The 20664-nt window shown below is 37.1% G+C and overlaps 1 protein-coding gene and 1 long non-coding RNA gene across 31 annotated transcripts in view; one reads left to right on the top strand and one right to left on the bottom strand.

Annotated features, from left to right (window-relative positions):
- Positions 1-20664, bottom strand: part of LOC311622019 — a 1104806-nt gene that overhangs the window by 259790 nt on the left and 824352 nt on the right. The gene's annotated exons all lie outside the window — the stretch shown is intronic.
- Positions 1-20664, top strand: part of MCTP1 (multiple C2 and transmembrane domain containing 1) — a gene marked incomplete at its 3' end in the record, with an annotated part of 425829 nt that overhangs the window by 166376 nt on the left and 238789 nt on the right. For all 30 annotated transcript variants that reach the window (XM_084882647.1, XM_084882645.1, XM_084882668.1 and 27 more), the window contains exon 3: positions 20234-20376. In XM_084882647.1, the coding sequence (XP_084738773.1) occupies positions 20234-20376 (143 nt within the window). The remainder of the gene's footprint in view (positions 1-20233; positions 20377-20664) is intronic.

The raw sequence follows: 20664 nt of genomic DNA, 5'->3' as shown, positions 1-20664 counted from the left end.
GCCTGCAGGGGAGGCAGTTAGGAGCAATCAGGCTGGCAGTGGAGCAGTTAGTCGTTTATCAGGCCTGCAGGGGAATGGTTAGGGGGTGATCAGGCTGGCAGGCAGAAGCGATTGTGTGGCAATCAGGCAGGCAGGCAAGTGAGGGGTTGGGAGCCAGCAGTCATGAATTATGAGAGAGATTTCCAACTGCCCATTTAAACGGGCTAGCGAATATCCCTAAGGGGTCCCAGATTGGAGAGGGTGCAGGCTGGGTTGAAGTTTGCAGAGTTCAATGGTATCGGTATAAACTAATGGTTTTTAATAGAGATATAGGAAATAATTAAAATAGACAGAGGTGTGTGTGTGTGTGTGTGTGTGTGTGTGTGTGTGTAGTATATTGTATTTTCCTAGATCTGTCTCCTGAGAGGCCCTCAGAGCAATTATAAAGGTGTAATCAACACACCTTTGGCCCAATCTTGGTTTCTAAATACACTTTTCCCAATAAAAATAAGCAAGGCTCTTGGAGAAAGGGTTGATTGCAGATGTAGGGCAGCAAAAGTACAAGATGCGTCTGGAACATTTTGCAAAGCCAGAGAGTAGGGAAGTACTCAAATATTGATGGCAGAATGTCAAAATGATATAGAGGCCAAATTAAAGGAGCTCCTAATGACTAGAGCTGGAACAATTTTGGCAACAAAATAAATAATGGCAGCAATAGATTATAAATCATAGAATAATATAAATATCTAAGACTTCTTACTAGTTAATCAATAATTGAATAAATAGATGGGTAAGAAGGCACAGCTTTTACTTATGTTAGAATTGCAATGAATAACTGTAGAAGGGAAAATAGAAATAGAAAACTACCTTTTAACAAGCAATGCAGTAACAATTGTAGGCAAAAATCACCAATTGATGCTAAATTTGTAGGCACAAAATTATGATGAGATACAGGTATTTGCATAATTTCGAAATACTTTTCCACTAAATACATGTGAACTACTAAGAGGAAAATAATAACTTACAGTGGAGAAACTTGGAAGACACTGCCGTTAGCAAGCAGTTAAAGTTAAAATCAGCAGTAATGAGGCAGACAGATACCATGGACCTGCTGATGTGATGTACTGAGAAAGGCACATTATGTCTGTGTGATTCTGTCATAATGCATAAAGACAATGTAAAACATCAGGCAGGTCTGGCAAGATATGAGGCCAGTCGTCTGAGCTGAGTAGCAGCTACTGTTTGCTCAATCTTGTTCCACAGTTTTAAGTTTGGATGCTACCACTCTTTTTCTTAAAGAAGCAAATTATTCTCTAGAGATAAAAATAGGAATTGTGTTAAGGTAGAATGAGAGAGCTATGTTCTTAAGAAAAAATATTATTTTTGTGGAAGTGAAGAATATCCCAAAGTGTTTATAATGCAAACTCTGATCCAAGTTCACTATTTTACTTACTTGTCTGGAATTCATGAAGTTTTTGTTGGGTAGATATGAGAAGAGAAATTAAGCACAGGAAACAACCTGAGTTACGTTTGAGATTGATTAAAATTCATTTTAGACCCATTAGTGAAAAACAAATGTGTTAAGCATATGCTTATGTATTTAGTATTGGAACACTTTAGATTTGTGAATATATACTATATCTCCTAAATAATATAAGGCTAATATGCAAATTGTCCCCTTGGGAGTTCAACTGACCAGGAGTTCGACCGCTTGCTATGATGTGTGGGTAACCACTAGGGAGCAGTGTGGAATGAAGGAAGGGCATGGCCAGCAGCTGAGGGAAGGAAGGCCCCAATCAACCCTGATTGCTGGCCAGGCCTAGGAACCCTGCCTGTGCACAAATTTCATGCACTGGGCCTCTAGCAAATATATATATGTATGTATGTATGTATGTATGTATGTATGTATATATGTGTGTGTGTGTGTGTGTGATAACTAGATGTAGATGGATAGTTTGAAGTGATAAAACCAGTCAGGAATAGTATAGGAGTATAGTTTTGAGGGTATGAACCAGTATTATGAATGTGGAGAAGGAGACTATGATAGGTGGTTCAGGAGAATGAATGGTAGCACCTGAGATTCATTTATGAGGAAGTTAAAAACAACAATTACAATGCTCTGGCCAGGTGGCTCAGTTGGTTGGAGCATCATCCTGTACACCAAAAAGGTTTCAAGTTTGATTCCTGGTCAGAGCACATACCTAGGCTGCAAGTTTAATCCCTAGTCTGAGTATGTAGGGGACGCAACTGATTGATGTTTCTCTCTCACTTAGATGTTTCTCTCTCACTCACTCTCTCTCTAAAATCAATTAAAAAAAAAAAAGTATATCCTCTGGTGAAGATTAAGAAACTATTGAGATTTTTAAGGCTGATGGCACCTGGGAGCCAAGTGGATTTTGGAAAAAGTTGAATGTAAGAAGAAATATTGTATTACTATGATAATTAGCAGAAAATATACTTTTTTTTTTTATCATTCTTTATATTGATGCTTTCACCTACTGCCCAGTAAAACCAAAATCCCATGACCCCTGTGTCCCATATTACCCCTGCACAGAATAGTGGAAGAAAAAAACTCATTTCCATCCTCATAATTATTGCTTGAACTTTGTGTAGACAGAATCTTTCTTCAAAAGTAATAGACATTGAGTTTGGCTTAGCAGTCAAAACTGGCCATTGTTCCTCCATTTTTATAACCTGTTTTGTAGAACAATAACCAGATGGCTTCTGGGAATGGTTCAGCCTTTTAATAGGAGTTTTATTATCTCAGCTTTAAGAAGCCTGGTGGACTAGAAAGCACATGATATGGGGAATCTGACACACATTGTTTCAAAGCCAAGCTCAGTATTATATTAGCTGTGTGACTTATAGATCTGCAATTTCTCAGCTGAAATTGTAGAGTTCCAGATGTAGTAAATAAAAATACAGGATGCCTAATTACATTTGGATTTCAGATAAATAGTGCATTACCTTTTTAAATGAATTCCATATTTTATCTGGCAGCCCTATGACAATTGTCATGTCTAGTTATTAGAAAAATGCCATTTATGTTTTAATTGGATTGGGCCTTTCAGGACTATATTATCATCTATCATATGTTGTATGCCATGTCTTGTCATGATTATTTGTATTGCTAGAAAGATAAGAACCATCTGTGTAGATATGGGTGGTGATAGCAATACCTTATAATTGAACTTAAAATTTGTATCATGGAGGATATTTTAATTTCCTAGGGCTGTCTTAAAAAATTACTATGAATTTGGTGGCTTAAAACAACAAAAAATTATTATTATTTCACAGTTCTGAGGTTCAGGAGCAAAAAATCAAGATGTGCTAGGGAAACACTCCCTTTAAAGGCTCCCTTGCCTTTTTGCTGCTGGTGGCTCCAGGCATTCCTTGGATGGTGGCAGCATCACTGTGATCTCTGCTTCAGTCTTCACATTCAGTCTTCTCTCTGTGTCTTCCTGTCTCAAATCTTTCTCTTCTGTCTCTCAGAAGGACAATAGTCATTGTACTTAGGCTCACCCTAAAGCCAGGATGATCTCATCTTAAGGAGAATGCATCTACCTGAGATTGCATCTACAAAAACCCCATTTCCAAATAAGGTCACATTCACAGGTACCAGCATTTAGAACTGGGACATACCTTGGGGAAAACCCACATCAGTCCACTACAGAGGACAGTTGCTTCTCTTCAAATGCTCAGAGCAAATTTAGATAATCAAAAAAGTGATCCATGTGAACTAGTCTATTGTGTGTCTATTAATAACAATGTTAGAAATCCCTGCATTGAGTAGAGTGAGGGAATCCCAGTCTACTCTGTGAGTCTGATGTGTCAAATGTTAAAGGTAAGTGTTTCTGAGAACAAAATTTTCAAGTTGGAATAAGAATTATGGAACTATTGGGGCTGGGAAAAGACTTAGAAGGTTATCCCCTGCCAAGCTTCATTTTTCTCATGGTTTAATGAAACCTTGCTAACTGAGAAATTCTACTGATTATACCATAACCAGATCTGAGAATACGGGAAGCCAATAGGTTTTCCTTTCAATTCTATCACATGCACCAGAAAATCAATACAGTGAAAGGACAAAAAATCTTAAGTGGGTAATTATTGCTCTTGAAACACATAATTGTAGCATATCAGGAACAGAGAAAACTGAACAAGATTATATTTTAACTTTTTACATGAAAATAAGGAACTGTCCTTAAAATTTCATTAGCAAAGACAAAAGTATTCTATTGTTTTAAATATGTTTTTATTGATTTCAGAGAGTGAAAGGAAGAAGGAGAGACATCAGTATTGAGAGAATGGTCAATCTGCTGCCTCCTGCATGGCCCCTACTGGGGATTGAGCCTGAAATCCAGGCATTTGCCCTGACCAGGAATCCAACTCTGATTCACGGATTGAGCTCAACAAGCCTGCAGGGGAAGGCAGTTACACCAGCCAGGCAACACTGGCCAGGCAATAAGAGCATATTAGATTTACCAGTGCTTAATAATGATACATGTCTCTTTATAGATTTCTAATTTTTATAGCTTTGTAAAGACAAAGCAGTGCACCCACTATTTTTAAGAAGTCCAGCATAAGGAGAAAAGGGAGGAAAAGTAATGACAAATCCCTAGGGAGAGAGACCTGGCTATCCCACGGAAGGCCTCGGAGTTGGTAATTCAATGATTTATCTAAGCTTTGGGACTGTAGCTGAAGAGCTTGTGGAGAGGTCTAGAAAATAGGATGAAGCAAACTGGTTAAGTAAAATTGGATTTAGGACCTGTGTGTGTGCATGTATATGCAAATTCTAAATTGACCCCTGATGATCCCTGTCCTTATTTATTAGCCCCTCCCCTTTAGTTTGGGTGGAATCTGAGAATACAATGGCTATCACTCCTATAATTATGCTATTTTATGTTAGATGTCAAAAACGGTGGGAATGTTTTGCAAATGTACTTAGTGCCTCTAATTATTGACTTAGAATTAAAAGGGAAATGGTCCTTGGTGGGCCTGACCTAATCCGGTGAATCTTTTGAAAGGACCTGGTGAGATAGAGAGCTTCTCTTGCTGGCCTGAAAGAAGCAAACAGCCACCGCCGAAACCGGTTTGGCTTAGTGGTAGAGCGTCGGTCTGCAGAATGAAAGGTTCCAGGTTCGATTCCGGTCAAGGGCATGTACATTGATTTCCGGCACATCCCCGGTAGGGGGTGTGCAAGAGGCAGCTGGTCGATGTTTCTCTCTCATCTACGTTTCTAGCTCTCTATCTCTCTCTCCTCTCTGTAAAATATCAATTAAAAAAAAAAAAAAAAAAAAAAAAGCAGCAGCAAACAGCCAGGTGGATTGAAAATGGAGAGGGATGGCCTCTGGTAACTACAGGCTTCCATCCCACAGCTGCAAGGTTCTGAGTTCTTACAACAACTGAACGACCGTGAGGGAAAGATCCCAAGGACCAGTGAGAACTCAGGCCAGCTGACACTTTGATTGCAGCCTTGTGAGAATTGTAAGAGGAGCTCCCGGTCAAGCCCAGCTTGCCCTGCCGAAACCTTGAGATAAGAATCGTGTGTAGTTTTAAGCTACCTAAAGTGGACACTAGTAGAAAACTGCTACTACAGAGTCTACCGTACTAGTTAAGCAGAGAGACAAAAGGGACATTCACTGTCTTTCCTTCTATGTTGTCTAGCCTGTTTCCATTCTCTAGAAAATACTGTTAAAAAACACTCGTTGAACTATTGCAGTGGTCAGTACCATGATTGAAATTTCTTTTGAGAGCCAAATTTTTTAAACTGAAATTTCTTCTACTGCCACTTCTTCAAAATAGACTAGCCCAGGAGGTGGTATTTTGTGGAAGAGCCACACTCAAGGGGCCAAAGAGCCGCATGTGACTCAAGAGCTGCAGTTTGCCGACCACGGAACTATTGGAATTAATCAAATCTTAAGTAGTTTCCCTTAATAAGGCTAGAAGGTAAAGGACCAAAATAAATTAAAATATGGAATTATTAGATGACAAGTTGCTTTAAAAAATCATTTTTACCACACCCAATGAACAGAATTGCTAAAGAGCACTTTCGTTTCACTAAAAGATTAGCATTTGGAAAATATTAATTCTTGAGGTAGCAATCATTTATTTGAATACAATAGAAATCAATTGTCACATTTCTAAATGGAAATGAGGATGCTAGTGAAGGTTGAAATGATTTAACAAGGATACACTGTTATTCTTTGAAGGCTTGTAAATCAGCCCAGACCCCCAAAAAGGAGGGACCTCGGTATCTGTTGAGATAAAGGTATTTTTAAAAGGTAACTCTAACTCAAGAATAAATATGAATGTAAACCTTCAGAGCTTTTAGTATCCATGGAAAGTAGATTAGAATAAACTGCTTTAATCAATTTATAGTGAAACAACTTCAAAGAATACAAGTAAATCGAAATATAAAAATAAACACATATCCTCGGCTAAGAGGACAAAACTGCTGAAATTTGATTACAATTCTGCCTTGTTGCAATGTGTGGAATATCTTTAGCAAACAGGATAAGTGTTTCTGACAAAGGCAAAGAGAAAATCAGTTATTTGAACTTTGTAATTTTTACATAGTTTCATAATGAGAATGTGATTAAATGTGAAAGGCTGAAGCAAACAGAGAAAGCCCATAAAACTCTTCTGTGTAAAACTGCACTCAACATTAGGAAGCTGGCCAAGTGATTCTACGTGTAATAGTGAAAGCTTTTGAGCTTTCATGGAATCAAGCATTTGATTTATCAAGAAAATTTGCACTGGCCCTAACCTGTTTCGCTCAGTGGTTAGTGTCGGCCTGCGGACTGAAAGGTCCCAGGTTCAATTACGGTCAAGGGCATCTATACTATAGATGTACTTTTCAGGGTAGACACATTAATTTTCTACTGATGTCCATGAGTTAAGTAGCTTAAAACAATATCTATTTAATAGTTCACAGATTCTGTAGGTCCAGAACCTGAGTTCTCTGCTCAGTCTCATAAGGCCAAAATCAAGGTGTCATCCAGGCTGAACTTCTATCTGGAGCTCAGGGTCCTCTTCCAAGTTCATTCTTGGTATTGTTAATGGAATGAAGGACTGAAGGGGTCCATTTGCCTGTGCACATCAAAGTCTAATAAGGCATGAACAGGAGTTTGCAGCCAAGAAAGTAAAGATTTATTAAGGAGATGGCACCATGCCTGGAGTCACAGGTAGTTTCATGCTTAAAGATCTGGCTTCCTAATGGCTCCCAGGGGATGGATTATATAGGGAAAAAATCAATTGGTCATGGTCACTAGTAGAGTTAAGATCATGGTCTCTACTGGTTGGTTGATGCTAGGATAGGGGTAATTGATCATTGCATTTGGTCCCGACATCTGCCATGGAGTTGCTGTATCCAATTTTCCAAGGATGGTCTGTGTGTTCGTTCTGCTTTCCTGGCTCCAGAGCTAAAACACAACCAAGGCCAAGGTATTATGTTGAGTTTGACTGAGAACTTTGTCTTAATTGTCAGTAGACCCAGGTCCTTGTTTCTAAGATCAGGGTTCTGGATGCTGACCAGATCTCATTGTCCTGGAGGCTTTAATGATTAAGCAAGAGAGAGTGAGGTGGGTAAGTCAGGGACCCAGGTGAGGCTAATTTGAGTTCTAAAATAAATAAATAAAAGGCTAGATGAAAGAAAATAAGGTTTCTGCATGGCTGTGGTATTGTTAGAATCCAGTTGATTGTGGATGTAAGTCTACAGTCCGTGTTTTCTTGCTGCCTGCCACCAGAGTTTCTTTTGACTCCTAGAATCCAGTTTCAAGTCCTTTCCATGTAGCCTCTTCCATTTCCCAGGCAGCAAGAACATGTCAGATCCCCCTCATGTTTAAAGTCTGGCTTTCCTTTCTGCTGCCATATAGAGAAAACCTGTGTTTTCAAAGGAGAGTTGATTAATTTGGGTCTGCTCTAACAATCTCCCTTTTAATAAACTCAAAGTTAACTCATAGTAACCTTAATTACATCTGCAAAATATCTTTTATCATGTAGGTAGCACAATCACAGATAGGATATCTCATCATTCTCAGTCCAGGGATTGGAAGGAGAAATCTTGGGGTGTGTTTTAGAATGCACAATAGGGAAGACATTTACCACCAACTTCCAGTAATGTCTATCTCATTATGTTTGTGGCAAGCCATCAACAGTTAGTAAATTCTCATTGGTTAAATATCATATTTTAATGACAAATATTGGGTGTCAAATCTCATCTAATGATAGCTGACATCAACAGGAGTCATAACAGGTTCTGAAAATAATTTGTATTTGGTTATATTGTATCATATATAGCTTATAAAACTAAATTTTAAAGGATGCAGTGTAGATGTAAATACGAGAACTGTAAAAACTCACATTCATTTTATATGCATTATTAACCTTTAGGTTGGCTTTGTCAAATAATTTTAGACCAGCTATTCTTAAATTTAGAAATTACTTTGAATAATTTAACAACACAATAGACTTACCCTTTTATAATTGGCCCCTTTTTCAGGTGCTGGTATATTCTCTAATTAAAGGCAGATCATTTGACATTAGATAATGCAGTCTTAAAATATTTTTATCTATTTAATCACTTACTGTTCTATTTTGACTTGAAGAAAAATTCCAAGTCCTAACCAGAGACCTATAGATTCCCACATGATCTGTTCTCTCACAGAGCTCTGACTTCTCCTCCCACTTCCTTCCTGGGTCACTCACTCCATCCACACTAGAAATCTTCAGGGCCACTGCACTTCTGCTGCTTCTGCCTGAAATGGGCTTCAGGCCCCTTTACGTGTCTGTAGGTGAGGCTTTCCCTCCACACCCTGTCTAAAATAGCAGGTACCTCTGACCTTTCCCTGTGGTTCTATGTTCCTTCATGTACCTATCACCTCTTCATTGGCTCCTGTGTGTTCCCCTCCACTAGAAGGAAAGTGCCTTGGGAATAGGGACTTGGTTTTATGCTCTGCTGAATCCCCAGTGCCTAGCACACAATAAACATCTGGTAAATGTTGTTGAGAACATGAATGTCCTTCAGAAAAGAGTATATATATATATATATATATATATATATATATATATATATATATATATATACACAGCTAGAGAATTCATAACACAAATCTTGTGTTAAGAAAGAGCCTTGTCTTCTTTTAAAAAGTAGCAAAATGTTAATGGAAATGGGAAAGTAGCATGAAGGCAGAAGGCAAGAAAGAGTGGGTCATTAAATGTAGTGCTTGGCTTGGTCCTTCAGTTGTTCTTAAACTTAACGTGCAGACCTGGCCTTTCCCCACACCGCACTAGAGAGCTGAAGGGGAGATGAAGGCAAAAAACACCTACTACTATCCCTAATACTGTCTTTTCTTCTAGAGGAGACAACATGCTTTAAAAGGATAATTGCAAGTTTTGAAGTCACTTGTCACATTAAACATTTATTAACTGTTTTCAACCTAAAAGGCAAAGGCTTTTTTCATTGTTCCTCAAGTATTTTAGTTACATTGTAGGTGTTAATATTTCACTTTGCTTATCATTTTCACTTGCTTATGAACTTACATAATCATTGACACATGTCATCTTCTGAATTTAAATTTAGTTGGGAGCTATAGACCAGTTATGTGCCTGGGAAGAAGATAACATAGTTATTGATGAGAAATGGCAGTCCTGGCAGCAATCTACCATCCTAGTCAGCAAATACCTGGTTCACTCTTTTTTCTGAACATGAAGACATTCACCTTTCCCAAGGGAAACAGCCCAAAGTCCCATGAGGTCATTGTGTCCAGCTCTACGTGCAGGATCTCTGAGCAAAAGGAAAACCTTTATCAGGTCCAAATATGGTTCATGGGAGTCCAATGAACTATTAATCTGTCTGCCACTTGGCCATACACATCGAATATATAATGACCATAAGAAGTCATGGGAAACTCATAGCAGTTACTTGTCTGTAGTAATTTTGAAATCCCAAGTAAGGCCACTTACCTGGAGGATAAGGAAATTCCTTAGTTAGAACTCTACAATGTAACAACTTACCCATTGTTCTCTAGGGCAATTGCCTCTACCATCTAAGAATTCTTCCTTATCCATTGTTATCCTCTGTATCCATATCTGAAATGGATACGGAAGAGCCTGCCCTCCTTGGGCATGTATAGCTTTCTGCTGCCTGCTGGCACAAGATCAAATATCTCAACCAGCTAAGCTCCTTTTCTCAAAAAAATGTAGTAGGCTTCCATGTGCCAATAGCCACACCCAATGATCATTTTTAGACATCCTCCTCAAACATGATTTATTCCTTTGCTCCTTTTTAACATATGGCAGCTACCTTATGACCACCGTGCTTGGGTGGGAAGGCCAATCTGATGTAGGCCACTAGGTTGTTTTAATGACATTTTATTGTTTAAAAGCTTTTTCGATCTTATTTTCTATTATTTGGAGCCTAAATGCAGTTTTTCCAATTCTTTACATGTAAACGAGCCTATTTTCACCTGAAGTCATTGCTTTCTTATGATTACTTACTTAAGCCAACCAATTTGAGAAACTACACACCTTTCATCCATGTCCCCTGAAGCCTAGGTTCAAGAGCAGGTGGTCTGCCTTTCAAGTTACCACAGGAACAATATTACCAAATATTTACTATGGCATAAAAAAGATTATTGAGGCTCCCAGAGTTACCTTGCTATCCACTACCTGACTGCTAAGCCAATGTCATATATCTTAGGAATTTTTTTTGTAATAGCAGCTCACATTCTTGGAATTAATTTTTGTATTATTTAAGATAAGTAGCATTAAGACCTGTCAAAGATAGACACCCACATTTCATGGGTTTAACAAAATAAAAATATATTATTTATTTATGTAATATATAATAGATGGTGGTTCCATTCAGGGACTCCAGACTTGCAGGCCCTACCCTCATCTAGGTTTCTAGTGTTGGGAAAAAGGTGACAGGATTGTATATGGAAAGATGTCATGGGCTAAGCCTAAGAGTGGAATATAATTAACTTCTGCTCACATGCCATTGGCCAGAAGCCAGTCCTCAGTCACACGGCCACACATAAATTAAAGGTCTTGAAAATGTAGGTTAGCCCAGCTGGTGTTGTTCAGTGGTTAAGCATCGACCTATCAATTAGGAGGTCACAGTTTTATTCCTGTTCAGGGCACATGCCTGAGCCCCAGTAGAAGGCATACAGGAGGTAGCCGATCAAGGATTCTCTCTCATCATTGATGTCTCTATCTCTCTCTCCCTCCCTCTCCCTTTCTCTGAAATCAATAAAAACATATTTAAAAAAAGAAAATGTGGTTTAGCTACTTGCCTGTGAAGAAAAGGAAAACATAGCTGTCAGTGAAGGGCAGCAGTTTCAGCCATAATTTATCTGTACACATAAAATTAACGTTCCTTCCAAATATTTTGTGCAAAAATATGTCAGTTTTTACTACATATCTACATAGTAGACGTATGAGATAATAATAGAAGAGATGTCATAAGCATATTCATTCACCTTTATCATATGGTTTCTAGTTTTGTTCTGAGTAAATACAATAAATCAATTAAATAAAAACTCTAAGCAGATTGCTATTGAACTGAGATTTTTTAAAAAGCATTTTGTAAAACTAGGGTAGATTGACCTTTTTTTTTTTTAATTATAATGAATATCAATTACCATAGTTTGAGAAAGTACCAATGGCAAAATGCTTATTGTTATAGAAAGTATACCATAATGATTTTGTGATATTAAGTTTCATGTATTTCAGAATCAGTATTTGACAATAAAATTGAAAGGAGATTTTTAGACTCATAGCGAATAATAGTGGAGGGAAAAGATTGGGATATATGAGTGTACAACTTAAGTACTAGTTACTTTATTACTAGCTTCTGTTATTAGAAGATGATACAGGCACTCATTTATTCAATGATACAGGAGTGTTTTCAGTCAACCAACACTTTTCTTGGTCACTTATAATCATTCAAGGGTTGTTGCCAGACACAAGGGATCAGAAATAAACAATGAGGCCTGAATGTGATAACTGCTATTATAGAGGATGTTTGGGGGCATAAGATAAGAGCCTAGTAATGTCCATGGGATGGGTCAGGAAATATATCCAAACAGCAAGGGGGCTTGAATTTACTCGTAGAACTATAGTACTGAGAGAGGACAGAGGGAAAGGGATGGAGAGGGGATACAGGCATTGGAGAGAAGCTGTGGATTTGAGGTGAGGTATCCTACAGATGAGTGAGAGAGAAGTCTGAAAAATTAGTAGCAGACCACAATTTGTATGACATACTCAAAAGTTTGAATTTATTCTGAAATCAGTAAGAAAGCAATGAAGAATTTTAGAGCAAGGGAGTAACATCAGATTATTATGTCAGAAAAATATCTAAGCCTAAGATTTTGGAGAATGAGTTGGAATGGAGAAAACTAAAAGCAGGGAGACAAATAGGAGACCATCACATTTTTTTTTCTCTCACAAATTGAATATGTGAATGTGCTAAGGAAAGTATTATTCAATTACCATGCATTTATGCCTTTTAATAATTATCTTTAAATTATCTTAAAATTCTTTCAGTTAATGATAGTAATCAATCAAAAGTCATAAAATTATTTCCAGTTAATTGACAAAGGACATTTTGTTTTCTGTTTAGGGTTGTAATGACATTTTTTAATGGATGTGTCCCATAGGGACCCAGACATTTTCATCTATATTTTATGACACTTCCTTATAGTACTGTTTATTCATGCAATGTTTCTAGTTATTTATGGGCTAATTTTTTTCTTGATTTAACAAATCTAATAGAATTGCAACTTTACCAACGAGGAAGGAGAAATCTGAAAATAGTTATTATTTGTCTGCTATATGTTCATATATTCTTAAATGATTAAAGAGTTAAATAGTAAATGTTTTCTTAACTGAAATGAATTATACAACATACAAATTGAACAAATAATTTTTTCTTGCAAATACTGAACTTTGCACTTTTTAAAAATATGCCAAAAAATTACTCATAAATGTCGATAACCTCTGTCATTTACACTTTTTCAATTTCATGTGCCTTCTTCTCAAAGAAAGAAATTTACTTAGTTTAGTTTTCTACTACATTTTACCACAGTGTTATTTTTAATTCATCTATGTGCTACCGTGTTTCCCCGAAAATAAGACATCCTCCAAAAATAAGACCTACTTATAGGATTTCTTCTGAGTGAAATATAAGGCATCCCCCCAAAAATAAGGCCCCCCCCCTAGACTAAACATGAGAGATTTGGTCCACTGATTCTGAAAGAAATGGAATCACAAGAAATTCACCTGGAAATTCAGGAATTGGATTGTTATAATGATGTTCCAGAAGATGATGACATGATTGTCATTGAATAAATGAGTAAATTCTTGATACTGTAGGATTCGCAGTTTGTCTGGTTTGTGTTGACAACTACCGTACTTCCGTACTGTATACAGGTAATAAATTTCCTTTATTTTCATTTAACAATAAATGTGTACCATAGTCTTCTTCATGGAAAAATAAGACATCCCCTGAAAATAAGACCTAGTGCATCTTTTGGAGCAAAAATTAATATAAGACACTGTCTTATTTTTGGGGAAACAGGGTATATCACAGTAATGCCATTTAAGAAATTTAAAAATCACTTAAATAGTCCTATTACTCATTATGGAAAAACTAGTGGCCCAGTGCATGAAATATCATGCACTAGAGGAGGGGTCCCTAAGCCTGCCTACTCCTCTCACAGTCCAGGAACTCTCAGGGGTGGAAGGGGACTTGATGATCAGAGGAAGGTGAGCCTCATCACACCTCTGCTGCTGCAACTGCCGGCAGTGCAAGTCTCAGCCAGCCCTGGTTATCTGAGCCTCAAGTGGCCCTGGGGGGGCTGGACAGCCGACATCTGAGGTTTGCCTGCACCTTGGGCATTAGCTGGGCAGCCACCATCCAAGGCTTGCCTGTGCCTCGAGCCGGCCCTGGGCAGTTAGGGGCTGAGGGGACTGTGGGACTCTGGAAGCAGGCACATGAAGTGGTTGGGCACCTTTCTCTCTGGTGGGGCTGAGGGGACTAGGTGCCGCCATCTTGTGGCTGTGGGTGCCACCATCTTTGAGGGCGGGGCAGTCAATTAGCATATTTCCTCCTTATTGGCTGTGGGTGCTATCATCTTTGTGCTGATGTGAGGATCAATTAGCATATTCCCTCTTAATTAGATAGGTTAAGTGGATAATAAGTTTATTATTTTATTACATTAAGACATGTGATTATCAATCTCTTGCATTTGAATTTTAATATATTTAGTCATTTAATCCATGTAATATTTCCAATGTTGGGCATTACAAATCTTCAACAAAAAAAAGGAATGGAAGAACTTTAGGAAATTATTTTAACTCATAAATATGGTACCTGCTTTGAAGATTTGAAAATTATCTTCTACTAAGACAATCTATTGCTCTGAGTATATGTTGAACATCACTGTTTTTACAAGCCTCTTTCTAGAATGAAGGATCTAATTTTACTGTTATCTTTTTTGTTGTCTTCTTTTTCTCTTCTTTCTCTTTCTTTCCTCTGTGAATGTGGAGGGGAGGTATAGTGATCACCTAACCTTAATGAGATTTTAAGACAAAAACCAAACAAATAGAAAACTCCATAGAATATAATGGAATTTATTATAGGGTAATTTACTTACTTACAGGGACGTAGCGGAGTGGACAAAGGACCCCAGGAGTTTCATGCTGCTAGACAATAAATGTGTTACAATAAATGTTCTCTAGAAGTGCTGAATTCTAAAGATTGACAAGACAAAGGAAGCAGTATGAGTGGGACCATACCTCCTGGTGGTGTTGTGGATCATTTACTGACTTTAACATCAGTGTGATAGTCTCTCAGCTGTTATGTCCTTCTGTCCATTACTGATAGGAATCTTTATGGTTACATTGTGTAGGCTTACAGAACACAGCTTGTAATCATTAATTACAAGCCCGTGTGTCCTGGCCAGGTCTGGTCTTAACCAACGTTAAATCAAGGATAGAGAAAATGCAGCTTACAAAGATGGATCCAGTTTTTCACACCAGTAACCTATGCATCCTCCTCCTCCTTTTATTGCATTCTAATTTAGGACTGAGTTTCAAATTGGCATTGTTTTTATTAGACGTTAGCATTATTGAAAAAATACAATTCTCTGAAATGCTAGGCTTGGGGTAAGATTGATTTAAACTTGATAATCAGGAGGCTTATTTATTCTGAGAATGGAAACCAAGAGACTCAGCATTTGATGGCTATTTACATTTTAAACAGCTCTAATACTATTTTAAGGAAGGAGAGGCTGCCATCTTGTGTTTGCTGTGTTCATTGCAGCACAAAAGGAGGCCCATTCAAAGTCTAGTCCTGTTGGACTTAAATTATGTCTGTTATTCTAACCAATCGCATAAAATATTGAAATGCTTATCAGTGACCTGGCTCTGAAAAAATATACAAAAATAAAATATAACATTTGGGACATGTGATTTTTTTTCCTACATGAGAAAATATTATATAAGCCACCTAATTATTCTTTTTAAGAAATTTAATTTTAGGGTACAGAAATAAACAATTAATATTCTAAATTTTTTGAAGCAAGGAATTAACAGTAATAAATAATTAGTAATGTTTACAAATAAATTCTGAAGTTAATGCTACCTGATGAAATGAATGTTGAAAAATTGCTCTTGAAAATGACATTAATAAAAAAAGGCTGGGTTTTATTTTAGGGCTAGCACCTCCTATTTTCTTCTCCCATATTTACCTGCCTATTTTAATTTCATTATTACTGTAAAAAAATGTTTCATGAGGGTCATGTTCCAGCTAATGACAATAAAGCACAGGAAAATGCCTGAGAACAAGTGTGCAGTAGTGATGCCTTAACTTTGAATTTGATAAGTGTTAGTGCCATCTTGTGGTTGAATGTAATATTGCAACAAATAAACAGGCACATGAATTTATTGTTTTAGGGTTTTTGTTCGTTTGTGTTTTGTTTTTGTACCAACAAACTAAAATTGTTGGTATAATATATTTATTAGAGATTAACCACATGTTAATTGCTTGGATTTATTGGGTGGGTTATTGTAATAAAATTCCTTGATTTCATTGGGAAATGTATTACAATAAAAGAACCTCCAAAAACATGTGGAACTTTCTTATCTACAAAAGATAATAAGGCAGCATTTCCTAAAGAGAGACAGGGGATTCTTAATCTTGCAATATGAGCTTAAGAAAAGTAGGTCAGCCGAAACCGGTTTGGCTCAGCGGTAGAGCGTCGGTCTGCGGAATGAAAGGTCCTGGGTTCGATTCCGGTCAAGGGCATGTACGTTGGTTGCAGGCAAATCCCCGGTAGGGGGTGTGCAAGAGGCAGTTGGTCGATGCTTCTCATCAATGTTTCTAGCTCTCTATCTCTCTCCCTTCCTCTCTGTAAAAAAATCAATAATATATATATATATATATATATATATATATATATATATATATATTTTTTTTTTTTTTTTTTTTTTTAAAGAAAAAAATAAAAGTAGGTCAAAAAAGTCTGATAAATGTTGCATGTCATGTCCCCATCTTGGAGAGTCCATTTACTTATTTAAAGGCCATAAGGGGTTAATTTCCAAAATATATAAAAGAACATACACAGGATGAAAACAATCCAATTAAAAATGGATTGAGAGATAACACACACTGGAATAAAACTGCTAAAATAAAAAGAAAGTGGGCAGAGGACCTGAATAGACACTTCTCCAAAGAGGACATGCAGCTGGCCAACAGACATATGAAAAGATGCTCAGCATCACCAATCATCAGAGAGATGTGAAATAAAACCACTCACACCTGTCAGAATGGCTACTATCAACAAATCAACATATGACAAGTGTTGGTAAGGATAGAGAAAAGGGAACCCTCATACACTGCTGGTGGGAATGCAGGCCAGTATAGCCACTGTGGAAAACAGTATGGAGTTCCTTCAAAACACTAAAAATGGAGCTGCCTTTTGACTAGTCCCACTTCTGGGAATATATTCTAATAATCCCAAAACAGCAATCAGAAAGTATATATTCACCCCTATGTTCAGAGCAGTGTTATTTATAATAACTAAGGTCAGGAAACAACCCAAGCGCCCATCAGTAGGTGAGTGGATAAAAAAGATGTGGTACAATTACACAGTGTAATACTATGCAGCCATAAAAAAGAAAAGACCTCTTACTTTTTGCGACAGCATGGATGGACCTGGAGATTATCATGCTGAGTGAAATAAGCCAGTTGGAGAAAAACAAAGGCCATATGATCTCACTTATATGTGGAATCTAATGAACAAAATAAACTGACAAACAAAATAGAACCAGAGGTATGAATACATGAAACAAACTGTGCAGAGGTGGGGGAAGGATGAGGGTACTGGATGGAGGAAGATGAAGAGATTAGCCAAAGAAAATATCTGCATAGCCCATGGACACAGACAACAGTGTGGTGAAGGCCAGAGGAAGGAGGGGCAGGAACTGGATGTAGGTGGGTAAAGAGGGGAAAAAGGGGGATATCTGTAATAGTGTCAACAATACATTTTCTTTAAAGGCTATAGGAAACAATCCACTTAATTTTGTTTTAAACCAGCGTTTATAAATACGCTTGACCACAGAACTCTTTTTTTCCCCTTAATGCTAATAATACCTATTCATGTTATTCAATAATAAATTGCTGAAATAAGTTTGGAAAATCACTTTCAAACATAGAAGATTACATGCAAAATTTTTACTCATTCTCAATGAAACAATGTCTTCCAATTCTGTAAGCTGTAATCATAAGCTGAGGGTTTTGAACTATTAAGGACTCTAAGTCACTAAAGGTCCCCTAAGTTAATAACTTGAAAACAATTAGAATATTTTAAAGAAACATGACTATGAAAAATATTAAATTTTAATGATAGTCCCAGAGGGCAGATCAATGGTTGCAAAGAGAAGTATAGCACATTTTATTCTATGGAGTCAAAACAAAGTGAGGGAAGTCAGGTGATATTGGCTCCCATGAGTGTGCAAATGACTCTGTCACTCCTGTAGTTCTGACTATGAAATTTGCTAACATATTTACTATCTCCAATCCAGATCATCCTGTGGCCAAATATGCAAGTTAATAAAATATATTTAACTTTTTTTCAGAGTCCTAAAAACAGCCTTTCCCTTTCAATTATACCAATCCTTGAGATCTTTGTGCCTGTCACAGGCTAAAATATCTATCCCTAATCCTTAACTTAATGCTTAGACCTACTCTTGTTAGCTGGATTGTTTTTTCTTCAGGCTATGGGATATTTACTGCCTCAAATGGTCAAATGGCATCATGGATATAATGAGAAGTTCTGATTCTGTACTAAGTACTGAAGATTTTATAAAAGTGACCCCAAAGACTCCGGTATTATATTTTAGCAGGTAGTAGCAGTATGTCAATGCTTTTCAAAATGAAAGACAATAAATGGTCTAGGCCATGACTGAGAAAATACAAATGGGTACATGGGTTTTAATAACCCTCAATATATGTTTTACAACACTCTCAATTCCCAGTTCCTCAGCCCCAAGTTGGGAACTGCTGTTAATAATAGTCATTTTAAGTACTGAACATTTTTATTGCATTGAGTTCCCTAACGAATACATTAAAACAGGTTACGGTGATATACCCTGCATTTACATTTATAAATAGTTTTTCAAGTTTGTACCATAATGATAAAATCAAACTACCCAAGTGGGAATTTCATGTTGGAAATTGGGGTCATTATTTCATTAGGCTCAGGCCTACTAGTAGATGCATTAAAAATAAGGTATTACATTTATTTGAGGAATGTGGAGAGTTTTGAGAGGGCCTCTGAGAGATTCAATAAGAAAAACCAAATCCTATAATGCACCTTATGCCAACCATAGATATTTATGTGTCATTGAGATTAGTGGAGGGTAAAGGAGGGCTATTAATAGTGAGTTTAAGGAGATCAGTATCATAATTGTAATGCCAATATTCATATGGTGCTTTTCAGTTTTCATAGGCCCACTCATATTTTCCTTTAAATTATATAAACATAGTTATCAATTATAACTTCAGCTTGGGGAGAAAACTGAAAAATCAAACAAAGTTTTATTATAAGTGCCTCGAATAGAGAGTTATTTCCTGAAGATGAAGGTTGTCACACACTGGAATGATTTACTTGGGGTCAGCAATGATACACCTTCTCTAGGAATTCTTAATAAGGACATAGACTCATTAGACCAAGACTGGTCTCATTCATCAGTCAAAATGGGAAATGGTATAATATCTGTGTAAGTCCTATGTAAAGGCCCTTCTCTCTTGCAGGTGTAGTAGAAAAGACACATGCATTAGAGTCAAATAGTCTTGGTTGCAATCCTACTTGACAGCTCTGATTTTCTTTATTATTTTGGGAGCTTAGGAGATGCTAAGGAATAATCTCCAGAGCACTTCATAAACATGTGTTCCCTTCTCCCTGATTCCTTCCTCTGAGACTGTCATTCCTTCCTAACATTCTAAAGCGGAAACTTCTGAGCAAAAGAGAATATGGAACCATGGACTAAATTGAAGCCAAATTTGAGACTCATCTTTTCCTAATTAAACTAGTATAAAATTTTAGCAGCATCTGTAAGTCTAAAACTCCTTAAAGCAGCCAAGATTATGGATCATCCTTTTTAGAGTGAACCTGATGATACCAAGAGAAATGCCAGATTAATCACTATCATTTATAACATGAATTACATTTACTTAAGCAGTATGCAATAGATTTTAATTTTTTTTAATTTTTTAAAATATATTTTATTGATTTTTTACAGAGAGAAATGGAGAGAGATAGAGAGCTAGAAACATCGATGAGAGAGAAACATCGACCAGCTGCCTCTTGCACACCCTGTATGGGGATGTGCCTGCAACCAATGTACATGCCCCTGACTGGAATCGAACCTGGGACCTTTCAGTCCGCAGACCGAGGCTCTACCACTGAGCCAAACTGCCTTCGGCTACAGTAGATTTTTTAAAAATATCAGAACAGGGTTACAATATTGAGTACAGGAGGTTGATAATAATAATTATTATTATAATAAATACTTTGCTGTCACTTTAATATTTCAGGAAAAATTTAGGAAAATACTCTTAACCCTTATTTTCCAGGTGCTAAGCTTTGTTTTTTATTCCTTGAGATACTTGCTGGTGAGTAGATGAGCTATTCTCTTGCCTCCATAGAAAGGCATAATTAACTTGGATCAATCTGCTTTTCTTTAACAGGGACAAGTGACCCATATGTGAAGTTTAAAATTGGAGGGAAAGAAGTTTTTAGAAGTAAAATAATACACAAGAACCTCAATCCTGTGTGGGAGGAGAGAGCGTGCATTCTTGTGGATCATCTCAGAGAGCCATTGTATGTGAAGGTGAGCCATTTTTTGTTTCTTTGTTTGTTGTTCACTAATGCAATTTGACATAAAAATCCCTGTTTAATGGCTTTTTGTCCTGTCTTTCTGTCTGATAAAAATTTCCACCAGAGATATAGGCTGCTGTGCACAATTCAAGTCTGTGGATGATGTGATAAAAATGAGATTGAGGGGAAGGGGAGGGATGGGAGCATGATAGTACTATTGCCAGTCACTCATTGAGGAGGATTATGAAGTCCGCTTCTTCCTACTTTGTGTGGTTGACTGGTTTAGTGCACTTTGGGAACA

This window comes from Pipistrellus hanaki, assembly GCF_964339955.1.
Source record: "Pipistrellus hanaki genome assembly, chromosome: 4".
Lineage (NCBI taxonomy): Eukaryota > Metazoa > Chordata > Mammalia > Chiroptera > Vespertilionidae > Pipistrellus > Pipistrellus hanaki.
The sequence above is the reverse complement of the archived record's forward strand: the minus strand, read 5'-3'. Positions and strand labels throughout refer to the sequence as shown.